The sequence below is a fragment of the Sciurus vulgaris genome (assembly GCF_902686455.1).
Source record: "Sciurus vulgaris genome assembly, chromosome: 15".
NCBI lineage: Eukaryota > Metazoa > Chordata > Mammalia > Rodentia > Sciuridae > Sciurus > Sciurus vulgaris.
Window position 1 is genome coordinate 89,570,633 of NC_136476.1, and position 12,444 is coordinate 89,583,076.

Consider the following 12,444-nt stretch of genomic DNA (forward strand, 5'->3'; position numbering starts at 1 on the left):
CACATACACCCTGAGCCCTGGGATCAGGACCTCCAGGCACATCCAGACCCCTGGGACCTTCTGGTGCACCAATCCTGGGCTTCCCTGGCTGAGCTGGGGTCCTCCTAGCACCCCTCCTGGACCTGCTCCAAGCCTGTGCCATCAGCCCCAGGTCTGAAATCAGCACTCTGGGATGGAGCATGGGCAACACGGAGCTTGTTCCAGGGACAGGCCACCAGGCTAGGGGAGGCCACAGTGTTGTCACAGCAGCCCCAGGCCTGGGTTCTAGTACAGTTCCTCCACCACCGTGGGCCTCGGCAAGCCGTTCAACTTTGCTGAGCCTGCGTTCCCATCTGTGAGGTGGGGGCGGCTCTAGGAGCAGCCTGCCACGGCCTCGAAGGTGCAAGGTGGTCCCATCTTTGTGGGAGCTGGGCCCAGAGGGGGTCAGGGTCTGCGAGTTGGGGTGGAGCCTGAGACCTGAGCTGAGGCTGGTGTGGCCCAGCTGACCACTCTGGGCCTCACATGGGGACACGGTGGCATGCTAGGCTGCCCCAGGGGGCTCCATCCTGCCCTTTCGGTGCTCCACTGCACAGAACTAGCCATGTTTCCTCGGACAGGCGCAGGCCAGAGATTCTGCCTGGGGAGGCTGCCCCCCGCCCCCTTGTGCCCTCAGTCCCTCCATCTCAGGCCACTGGGCTTCCCCATTAGCCCAGCAGACGGGCCCAGTCGATGGATGGGTCCTGATGGGCACGTTTTTCCTTACGCCAAGCACTTTGAAGGCAATTAATGTTTTTACGAGAGCATTTTTAATCTGTGGGTGTGGATGAAGTCCCCGAGTGCCCTGCCGAGGCTCTGGCTGACCTAATCTATGATAAAAAATGCAAAGCAAGGTGATATAATCTGAAATTAAATATCGGGCTTCATTTTCCTAGGGCCCAGATGGATGAATATTTTATAACTATTGTGATTTAATTTTTTGTTAACTACAGCAAATTTCAAATCCATCCAATTCCCAAGTCCTGGGCTCTGACCTCTGAACCCAGACCCATCTCTCCTTAGCCCAGCTGTGACTGCGTCACTGACAGCAACTAATGCTCACTGCCGTCGGGGTGACAGGGGGCCGCGGTGATGAATGTGGGCCGTGGCACGCCCCTCTGACCTGGTGTCAGGCAGAAGGCAGGTCATTTTTCAAGCTAGCCCTTAAAACAAAACAAGCCCAAGAGCAGAGAGGAGGGGCGAGGCAGAACGTGGTAATACTTTGTGCATTCTCAGGGGCTTTCTGGAACTGGCTTTGCGTTGTCCCTCACTTGGACTCCAGGGGAGATTTTCCTGGCTGTTCCATGTCACCTCCAGCCAGCTGAGATACACATCTGCCAAGGCTGCATGGCCAGCTGGGCCTCCTGCTTCCCTGAGAACCCGCTGCTGAGCATGGTCCTCCTCCTCCTCGCTCCTCTGGGGCCACCGCTGGGCCTGGGAGCAAAGGCGGCGGGTGTCTGATGACACAGGCATCTGGACATGCACAGAGCACATGCAGCCAACTGGGGACACTGAGGCAGAGAGGGTCACAGGGCAGCTCAGGAGCCACGTCCTGGCCCCAGCTGCTGCCTAGGCTTGGAGAGCCCATCTCGGCCCGTGGGTTGTATCCTCCACTCATGGCGCTTCTCAGGGGTGTTCCCAGAGCCCAGACTGGAGGGGGCCTTGGCAAGGTGCCAGGTGTGGTCCCAGGTGCACATGACTGGCTCTCACGTTGGGAGCACAGGCCTCAACTGGATGGGTCAGGGCTCTATCAGCATGGCCCTGGGCAGGCTGCCCACCTGCTTCCACCTCTGGCAAGCCACCTGCCTTTCCCCAAGGGGAGCTCTGAGGATGAAGAGATTTGATGTCCTCGGAGCACGTGGTACAAACCCTCAACCTTGAGGATGGCCTAAAGGGAGGCCCAGAGAAGCTCTGACAGCCTCCTTCCTGCCAAAGCCTGCTGACCACCTCTAGTGGACGGCAGAAGCCCCTCCCTCTTTCACCCCAGAAGCTCTGAAACCAGCAGCCAGGCTGGGCACCTGGGTCTCTGGAAGGACAAGGACAGTGTGGTCTTTCACTTCATCACAAGAGACGCACCCTGCACAGGCGGGAGCCACCCACGGCTCCACCAGTGGCCACTGGAGCAGATGCCCCCAGATCCCAAGTGCCCCAAGTCTTGTGTGTGTGGCAGTGCAGGTGACCCTGCCAACCAGCCGTCCCTAGGACTGCACGGAGAGCTTCTGCCATCCAGGGCCTCAAGTCAGCAGACCTCACCTTTGCATTTGGCAGATCTGCTGGGGGAGGGCGACTGGGTGGGCTTCTCTCTTTTCCAAGAGCTGCTTCTGGTCCTCTTGGTTTTCTCCCTTGGAACTTCAGCAAGGGGAGAGGAGGAGGAGAGTGAGCCGTGAACCCCAAGCAGCCACAGCACATGCATGCCCGGCCTGCAGCTCCTGGCTGCTGAGCAGTGGGTGACTGGATGAGCCGAGCCCCAGGGAGCCCCGCAGCAAGGGCCAGCCAGAGGGGCTGGATACCAGGGCCCACCCCTGGCCGACAGGTGGGGCGACCCAGGCTCTGAGGCCACAGGCTTTGATGCCATCTCCAGGGACCAGCCAGGGTGGACCCTGTCCTCAGCCTGACGGCTCATTTCTCACAGCAGCGTCGACCTTGCTTGGCCTCTGTGCACACCACCACTGCGTCTGAGAAGTGCCAGAAAGCCACCCAGCCAGAGAACCAAGGACAGGCCCCAGCCTGGTGGGTCCGGCAGGTGACCCGTGGGGTTGGCGCGCAGAGAGGACTCAGCCTGTGCAGCAGGGCCCTCTGTGGCCTCTGTCCCAACCCTTGCCAGGACGGCCTCAAGACCCAGACCCTGCTGAGGGGTCACACTCAGGGGAGACCCCAAGTCATCCCACTACTAGAAACAGGATAGAGGGTAGTTGCAGGGGCCGTGGAGGAGGGTGGACTCAGTGTTCAGTGGGGACAGAGCTTTCGACTGGGAAGGTGGACGTCTGTGGGTGGAAGGTGGCGGCCAGTGCATGGCCGTGTGAATGAGCTCAGCCCACTGAGCTGCGGGAGTGGCCATGCTCATGCCATATCTCGCTGCAATTTCAGCTGGAAGGGCCTGAAACTGGCAGGATGTGAATATGGCTGCCAAGACCTGGTGACAGAAGGGCTTAGAGGACTGAGGTGCCTCAACCTGAGCTGACCAATGGCCCCGCAGCCTCCCTGGGGCAGGAGTGGGGAGAATGACCACTGGTCCTCGTAGGACAGGTGGAGCTGGGCTCAGGGACAGGGTCCTGCCCGCAGCTGTGGTTCAGGCCGGCCCTGAGACCCTGCCTGCATCTGCACATGGCTAGAACAACCCAGGGCCAGAGGGTCCCTACACCTTTCTATAGCTGATGCCTAGTGGGGTCCAACAGGCCACTGCTGCAATGCTAGGGGCCCACGTCTGACTTCCTCCTCTCAGGGCCCTGCAGAAACCCTCACCACCCTGCTGGGTTGGGGAACTCAGAAGCCAAGGACATAAAACGCCTCTCAGCCTCCTCCCTCTCCACCCTGTGTCCAAAACCTTGCAGGAGCCCGCCTTCTCTATCCTGCGCCCACCCTCCAACAGAGCTGGTCATTCAGGTCCAGCATCCTCAGCTGCTCTGCCGTGGGCTGCGGTGTGTGTCCCCAGCCACTCAGCCCTCCAGCTCCGAGAAGCCTCTGCCAGTCTCTCCGCCTGCTGCACCGTCTAAAGGAGGAGCGAGCAAAAACCCGACCACCCTGTGCCCAGGCCCAACCCCTACCTGAAAGTCTTCTGACCCAGGCCCAACCTCAGCCTCTCCAGAGCCAGGCAGGGACCTCATCTGCAAGGTGGCATAGGGAGCCAGGGCCTGGCAGGGACTTGGAGGGCCTCAGGCTACCTGCAAGGTGGCAGGAACAGCCTGCCTCTTCTAGGCAGGGGAGGCTTTACAAAGAGATGCCCCTCCAGGGCCTGGGATTCCCTCCCTTGAGAGGCAGAGAGTCACAACCCAAGCTCCAGAGAATGGCAGAGAATCTCCGTTTGGCCTCTTTTCAGCTAGGGTCCTCTCTGACCCCAGTCTCCTTATCTGTAAGTGGACCCCGCATATGGCGTCCACACCACTTACCTGAAGCCTGGTGCTGGGTGACCCCAGAGAGCTTGTGCCCCAGGCCAGAAAGTACTATGTCTTCGGTTCTGGGTTCAGTCGCATGCAGGTCACTGAAGCCTGGGGTGTGTGGACAGAAGGAACATGGAAAGGGCTCAGTGGCAGCACCTCTGGGCAATGCCCTGGCCAAAAACAACCCAGGGAAGCCACCTTGTTAGACCTGACCTGGCACCAATGGCTCACCACATGGCTACGGAGCAGAGGGTAGTGGTGCTCTGCCCGCCTGCAGAGCACCGGCTGGGGCTGGACCCACTGCGTGGGAGAGGAGGCCGCGTCACCTGCGTCTAATCCCGTCCTTGCAAGACAGAGACTTAGGGGACACATCCCTAGCCCTGGCCAGAGAGACTGGGAGGGGCCACAGAGGGAGGAGCCATGGCTTCCGCCTGTGTTGCGTGTTTATCTAGACTTTCAGGAAGAAACACACTGCCTTTGAAAAAGCCACAAGGACCATCCTGTGGGATCCACTTCCATAAGGCGCCTGGAGCCCAGATCCAAGAGACGGGAAACAGAGGGGGTATGGGGTCTGGGGCCACTTGTGTCTAATGGGTCTGGGGCTTAGTTTGGAACGATGGGGAAGCTTGGGAGATGGGCAGTGGTGGGGCCACCCTGCAATGTTTTGTTTTTTTTTTTTTTAGATGTTGATGGGCCTTTATTTTATTCATTTATTTATGTGCAGTGCTGAGAATCAATCCAGTGCCTCACACATGCTAGGCAAGCACTCTACCTCTGAGCCACAGCCTCAGCCCAGAAATGGATATGTTTAATGCACTGAACAGACCCTTAAAAGTGTTCAGGATGGCAAGTCTTATGTTATATGTATTTTACCATCATCTTTAAAAATAAGCAGCTGCAATCAGGAAAATGAGAAATTACACTCCATTTATGTATGATTCATCAATATATATGAATGAATTCTATTGTCATGTACAACTAGAACAAATTAAAAATTTTTTAAATAAAAATATATGAAAAATGGTGGAATGAGACAGACATCATTACCCTATGTTCATGTATGATTACACAAATGGTATGAATCTACATCACGTACAACCATAGAAACGAATGATGTACTCCATTTGTGTACAATGAATCAAAATGCAGCCTGTAAAAAATTTTTAAAAAACATAAAAAAGGAAAAAATAGAAATAAAAATATAAAATTTTAAGAATAAAAATAAGTTGCTGGCTTTAAAAAAAAACAGGAAAATGTCCATCTCCCTGCCTCCTTAGAAGGAGGTCGCTGGGCCAAGTCTCCTCCCATCCAGCTGTGAAGCTCCCTGGATACCCACCCCTCTCCAGGGCCAGCAAGCAGGTGAGCCTTCTAGATCCCACACTAGCTCTTAGGGTGCAGCTAACTGTGCCACTGGATTGCATGGGGGACAAAGGCACAGAGTCCAGGCCCAGGACACCAGGTCCCTCCACACCTCCCTCAGGCCCTGTGTCCCTATCCTTCCAATGTGCTTCAGCCAGTCTCCATCACTGGGCCTTCCTCACCTAAACCCACCTCAGAAGCCCCTCCCATCTCTCCTCGGGGCACCGGGCACGTTGCACACACCTCCCTGGTGGGTGGCGCTGGTGCCCTGCCACCACAGCCCCCTGTACCATCCCAACCAGCCTGCCTCCGGCTTCCACAGCCTCAGGCCCAGCCTCCCCTCACCTGCAAGGCTGCCACTGACCTGGGCATCGTGTGGGGGCTGGAAGGGCGCTTGTCGCCCTGCGGGTCTTCCTCCGGGGTGCCGGTGGAGCGGCTCTGTAGAGGCGCGAGGCACTGGAGGGAGCCGAGGTGCCCAGGGAGGCGCAGCTGGCCTGCCACTGTGTCTGCGCCCGGATCTTGTCCTTTAGCTGCTCCAACCGTGGGTTGCTCTTTCTGGGCTGCCGCTGGGGCCCTAACATCTGGGGTGGCCTCTCCCTCCAGGGCCCGTGGAGAGGGGCACATGATTCATGGCCCCCGGAGGAGCCAGAAAGGGGGCCTGATGACACTGAACTCTCCCCGTCCCTGGCCTCCTGGCCTGCAGCCCACAGGGGCAAACTGCAGGCCCCCATCCTGGGGCCTGGATCCTCCATGTCATCAGACCAGACCGTGTGAGGAATCGTGCCACGACAGCCCAGCTGCTGCCAAGGCCCGGGCCACTTCGGGGCAGCTACGAGGTCATCCTCGGCTGTAGGTAGACCAAGCCTGTCGTCCCTTGGAGAGAGTGACAGATGCAGTTGGTCAGGCTGAAGGCCAATGCTGAGCAGAGCATCCAAGGCTGAGTTCCCTGTCCCTGCAACCCCTGCTCCCACAACTGTCCCACTGCCTGGGAAGGACAGCAGGGCCCAGTGAAACACCCTCACCCAGGCACTTGCCCTGACAGTCTCTCTTGGGATCTGACCATGGCCAGTTGAGGTGGGGACCATGATCAGCCGAAATTGCAAGTGGGAAAACTAAGGCTCAGGGGCCAGGCCATGCCAGGGCACCCGGCAGAGGCAGGTCCAGGACTTGAGCACTGGACCTGCACTCCTGGTGTCTCACGCTGGGGAAGCCAGACCTCTGCAGTCTGCACCGGGGGCGGGACGACACACAGACACTACCTGGGCTTGGTCTTCCTGCCATCTGTTCTCCCCAGGGTCCTGAGAGACCAGAGGCCCTGCTGCTGGCCATCCCTAGAGAGGGACTGGAGCGCTCCCCCCAGGTACGTGGGCAGCTTGCCCAAGACTGGGGCTGGCATGGCCAGTGACCAAGGTGGGTGAGCACCAGGGCGAGCCCCAGCCGCCATCGGCCTGGCCTGACCATGTGCTCACATGGCGGCCTCAAGGTCTACAGCCCAGTGCCCATCACTGCAGGACAGGTTGACCACTGCCTGGCTCTGGATGTTGGCCTGTGCTGGCCCCTGGCCTATAGTGAGCCCTCAGGACGGTCATTGAAACTGGGTGGGGACAGTGGGTGCAGGCCCTGGGCTGGCACTGGCGGGGGTGGGGGCTTCCTAATGAGCTGCCTCTCAGTGGGTGGCAGAGAATTCCAGGTGTCCCCATGACAGCACAATAACCCCGTGTCACTCAGCGACAGCACGAGCCCGCAGCTCCTGCTGGGGCTCCCACCAGCACCCCCAGACCTCCCAGAGCCGGGAGTCCCCGGAGCTCGAGGAGGCACACCCCAGGCGCTGCCGTGATGACCCTGGCAGGCAGCGAGGTGGGATGGACATGGGCTCTGTGCGTGCTAGCCTGGGGCCCAGCTGGTCCTGAGGACGCGTCAGGGAAGGGACACCACCCCACCCTGAGGACCTGAGTGCCGGTGAGTTCTTGCGCGTGGCTGACCGGGACAGCAGTGGAGACAGGAGCCGGCACCAGGCTTAGGAAGTACCCACAGCGATCCTCTGGAGCAGCCTAGAGATAAGGGGTCTATGGCAAAAGCCCCTGATTCTAGGTGGCATGAAGGGACCCAAGTCTTCTTTGTTTTATTTTGTGGTGCTGCAGATGGAACCCAGGGCCTCACACATGCCAGGAAGGAGCTGTAGAACTGCCACACCCAGCCCTTCCTAATGCCCAAGGAAAGGGGTGCAAAGCCAGGCTGGCTGCCAAGGCCAGACCCTACCTGGAAGGTGAGGTGCTGCCACTGCACCCTCTGGCCTCCCCAGCCCTCCCCCATAGCCAGTCACTGCCACAGCCAGCAGGGCTGGAATCCTGCCCAGGGCCCCAGACCACGCTGGTGGCCCAAACACATGGCGTACCTCTGCAGCAAGGTCCCCTGGCAACACAGGCTCTGCCTCGTCCGCCCAGTCTGGTGTCCTATTCTGCTAGGGCTTCCCTGGGGATGACCCACCTGGAGGCTGAAAGGGAAAAGGCCTCAGCCGGTGTCCTTGATGACATTGCAAGAGATCAGAAGTCCCAGCAAGGAGACCCTAGGGCGGCTGCAGGGAGAGGCCTGGAAAGGCTGAGGACCTTCCACGACCTTCCAGAGTGTGCTGCAGGAGCGGGCAGCAGCCAGGATTACCCTCAATCTGCGACAACCTGCATGGCAGGTCTAGGCCATTACTAGAAGCTAGGGGGCAACAGGGAGCGACCACGACCGCCACGCCTTCCCGGAAGCCTACACAGCTCTGGGGTAACCCTGAAAGGCAGCTCCACCTCTGGCTCCCACTGGTTCCCACAGAGCCTCCCCACACCTGGGACTGAATGCCACGCTGCTTCCTGCAGACATGGCCCTTGGGCCATCCAGCCACCAGAGGACAGTCACCTCCTCTCTGCCGGGCCTTCAGGTCTCCAGAGCAGCTGAGTCCAGGACTCCCCAGCCTTTCTCCCAAAAAGGGGAGGAGAGGGATCTGAGGAGCAAGGCTGTTGGAGGCCTGGCTTGGCCGGATGGAGCCACACACACACAATGGCAGAACCGAGAGAATATCATCCTGAGAATTAAACCAAAAGCTCGAAGAGCACCTGGTCAGGGGGCCAAAGCCGCAGCAGAGCAGCTGCTGTCCTGTGAGTCATGACACCACCCTGTCAGCCATGCTGGGAAGCTGCTGGGTCCCATGGGCCTGGCTCAACCATGAGGCTTCAGCACATAGCTCCAAACCAAGGGGCCCATGCTGGCCCCCAAGGGCCAGGGGGCCTCTGGGGATGTCCAGTCCATGGCACGGCCAGACCTGCACTCTGTCTCCTGCACCCCCGGACTGCCACACCTGCTAGCAGGGAGGGTCTTTGTGCTTGGCTCTGCAGGTGGCCAGGAGCAGAGACGCCCAGAAGGCCACTGGGCAGAGGCCAGAACCTGGGGTAAGGAGCCTACACTTGTCCCTGGCAGCACCTCTGCCAGAGCTGGCCCCCCTGCAGGCCCAGCAGCAGGCTCGTCCCCACCAGGACCTGCTGCTGGGCCCCCAAGACTCCCTCGGCATCCACTCCGTGGAATTCCATGCTGGTGCACGAGGCACCCTCCCTCATCCCCTCTGGCCTCCTCCCGCCCCTCTCTCCTGGGGAGCACAGCCCTCTGTCCACCGCTCCTGCAGGGCCAGGACCTATGCCAGCAGACATGCTCCCTAACAGCAGCATCCACAGCCCTGCACAGCTGGGCACATGCTCCATCCTGTGACAGTCCCTCAAGGGAAGTCCCCTTATCACTTCTACTATATGGAAGGGACTTGGGGCTCAGCTTGAGTGTCATGTCCAGGGGCCTGGCAGGGTCAGAGGCCAGCATGCCAAGCCATTCCCATGACCTCCCACACCCCCAGGGCCAGGAATGGGGTCCCAGCTCAAGCAGAGCTCTGCAGGAGGGCTGGCTTCTTGGCAGGGAGGGCTGGATGGAGAAGCCAAGGAGCAGCCCTGCCAGCCAAGCTCCCTGCCCAGCCTATGCAGGGGAGGGCAGAGTGGCTGAGATACCAGACACCCTCAGGTGACCTCAAGCAGGCTGTGCAGCCTCCAGGCCCTCGTCCACTCCTCCTTGAAGTCGGCAGAAACTCGTTCCACTTGGAAGCACCCTTGGGAGGTCAGAAGACACACGGAACACCAAGTCCTCAGCTAGGCCACAGAGTGAGATAAGGAGCCAGGGAGGGAGCATCCTGCCCTGTGCTGGTCACAGCCACTGCCCAGTTGCAAGACTGGACTACACGGGTACAGCCCGCCAGTGGTGGCTCAGCCAGTAGCAGGGCTGCAGAGGCCCCAGACCCCACAACTGTGAAAGGCACACAGGCTGCAGCCCGCCATATGCCTGACTCTGCTGCAATCTGGGCAGCGGAAGGTGGGCGGTGGGTGGGGAGGCGCCCCTTCTGGAGCTGGCAGCTCTGCTCTAATTAGCAACACTGTTTACTTCTCACCGCCTCGCACCTCCTCGGCCCTGGAAAGCAAAGCCTGAGCAGGCCCCAGCCGGCTCTGGGCAGCCGCTGCCTGCCGGGAGCCAGCGGAGGGCACCACGCCCACCACCCCGGGGCCCCCAGGGCTGGAGACCACAGCACCCAGCAACAGCAACGCAGGCCTGGGCGTTGGCATGGCACCCAACCACCAACCGCCCTGCCCTGGTGCAGCCCCACAGCCTCCCGCTGCACAGCTGCACCTCAAGGCCACCAGGCTGCCAGTGCCAGGAAGGCAGCAGGGCCTCAGGGTCCCCACAGAGGCACCCAGCCCCACTCTCCAGGCTGGAGCGGGTCACGGTCACACCCAGGGAATGACATGTGGATTACCAGAGTCCCTGGGCCAAAGCGCATTGCCCCGTGCTGATATACACGACACATCACACACACGCACACACACTACACACAACGCCCCAAACACTCAACACACGCACATCCCAAAGGGTCTGCAGAGCAGGGCAGGGCCTTTTCGTGGCTGAATCTGGGCAGCCAGTCTCTCCAGCCCACTGAAACTTCCACTGGCCTCAGCCCCAGGAGACAGGGCCACTGAGGCAGCAGGTGCCAGGGCGGGAGGGCCCGACGCCATAGACTGGGATTTGGGAAGACTGTTGGAAGGCCAGGTGGAAGAGCCGAAGGGGCAAGACGAGGCGCAAGTGGTCCTCAGCCACGGGCACTGCAGTCGGGAGGCAGCTTGCGAAATGGGCGGCCACCGGTCCTGCAGGCCCCAGCTGCAGCAGCAGGCTCATGATGTGGCAGCCCAGCAGACGCAGGAAGACACCTACAGGCTGGCAAGGAGGCGCCCAACACCAGAGGGAGGCACAGACAGCGGGCTTTCCTGGCTAGTGCAGCCTCCCCTGCCGTCAGGATAAGATAAAGGACTTGCCAGGTGGGCCCAACTCAGAGCCTCACGTCAGCCTGGTTCAGGTCTGGGAATGTTTGTTCCCATTTCACAGATGGAGAAACAGAGAGCTCATAGGAGCTCCTTTGAGCCTGGAGGAAAGGCAGCCCTGCAGGAAAGATAGGGGAGAAGCCCACGCCCTAAGTCTAGCTCTGCCTGAGGAGGCCCCACACCTGGGGAGCCCCAAGATAGGAAGACTCCCCCAGAGAAGCTGGATGGAGGAGTGGGGAGTCTGTGCAGGGCCAAGTGCAGAGAGAAGAGTGTCTAAGTCCCCTGCCCCCACCTGCACCCTGACCTCTGCCCCCTCATCCCTGACCTCCCTCTGCTTCTGCCCAGACCCCATCTTCCAAGTGCTTGGTGCAGAACAGGCAGGGATCAGGTCGATCACCCCAGGTACTCACCCACTGGAGGGCTCCGGGTCTCCCTGCCTGCGGGAAGACACTGGGCAGCAGCCACAGCTCCAAGGCCAGAGGGGCCCACAATGCAGGCACCCTGGAGCTGAGCACAGGTGCAGGTCGCTAGGGAAGCTGCCCCGCCCAGAGGTTGCCAGAGAAACCCCAGCCCTACCAGAGCTTGCAGCTCCTCCTCCCTGTGTGGCCCAGAGGACTGTGTTCCCGTGCCAGGAACCGGAGCCTCACCTGAGCAACCAGCCCTGTGAGGGGGTAGGGTGGGGGGAACAGCTGGGGCCCTGCACCCCGCTAGGGAGGGTCTCAGCACCAACCAACACCAGCCGTGCAGGCACTTGGGGTGCCCACCCCGCTGGGCCCCCTAGGGCAGTGGGGAGTGTCTCAGGCCTGTTCTGGAGCCTGCCAGCTCTGCGATGGACTTTGGTGCCACCCCTTCCAGACTGTTGTTCCTTTCTGTCTGCCCCCTTCCCCAGGGACCCCCAGCACAGCTGGCCTTTAGCCGTGCAGCCTGGCAGCTGGGAGCCAGCAGGACCCCTAGTGACCGGATTCCAGTTCTAAGCTTTTGAAGCCTGGTGCCAGTGAGGGGGACGCCAGTCTGGGGCCTGGCGGCTGGCAGGAGACAGGTAGGTAGACTAGCACCATCAGGTCCAATGACGCCAAACTCAAAATCTGAAAAGCCATGCCTACGGGGCACCTGCAGTATGGTGGCAGGAGGCCGTGGGGCACAGGGCTGTAGGCCTCACAGCCTCCCGGGACCAGCTGCCCTTACTCCTTCCTGGTGTTGAGGATCCTGAATTTCCCCATGGCTCCTTAGACTTGAGTCTTTCAACTTGGGGTGCTAGTCAACGAGTAGGGTGGGCACTGCCCTCAGTCTCTCTCCACCTCCAGATACAGGTGCTGCCGGCCAGGGTGTGGTGGTTAGGAGTCCCCCTTGGCAACAGGCAGGTGGTCTGGTGAAACCGCAGTCCTCCATGGCTGCCAGCAGGTGGCGCCCTCTCCCCATCACGCTTGGGGAGTCCTCTCCAGGGAGGCCGTGCAGGCGGGGACAGAGGGATTCTGCTATCCATCACCCATCCCAAGAACATGTGTATCTCCCACCCCAAACACTGGAAAATAGCCCTCTGCCAAGAAGCTCCTCTAGGTATTTAGGAGATTTGGTTTGGGGGACAG

The 12,444-nt window shown here is 60.2% G+C and overlaps 1 protein-coding gene across 12 annotated transcripts in view; it reads right to left on the bottom strand.

Moving 5' to 3' along the window:
* The window catches only part of CCDC187 (coiled-coil domain containing 187), a 50,410-nt gene extending 38,341 nt beyond the window's left edge, over positions 1-12,069 (bottom strand). For 7 of the 12 annotated variants that reach the window (XM_079112505.1, XM_079112502.1, XM_079112504.1 and 4 more), the window contains exons 1-3: positions 5,836-6,873; positions 4,122-4,220; positions 2,269-2,364 (exon numbers count right to left, since the gene is read on the bottom strand). In XM_079112505.1, the coding sequence (XP_078968631.1) occupies positions 2,269-2,364; positions 4,122-4,220; positions 5,836-6,556 (916 nt within the window). In that variant the 5' untranslated portion in view covers positions 6,557-6,873. Of the gene's footprint in view, positions 1-2,268; positions 2,365-4,121; positions 4,221-5,835; positions 7,265-7,411; positions 10,368-11,268; positions 11,360-11,968 lie in introns of those variants that run through there. The other 5 variants (XM_079112499.1, XM_079112498.1, XM_079112507.1 and 2 more) reach the window with 5 other exon arrangements.
* Positions 12,070-12,444: the final 375 nt, after the last annotated feature.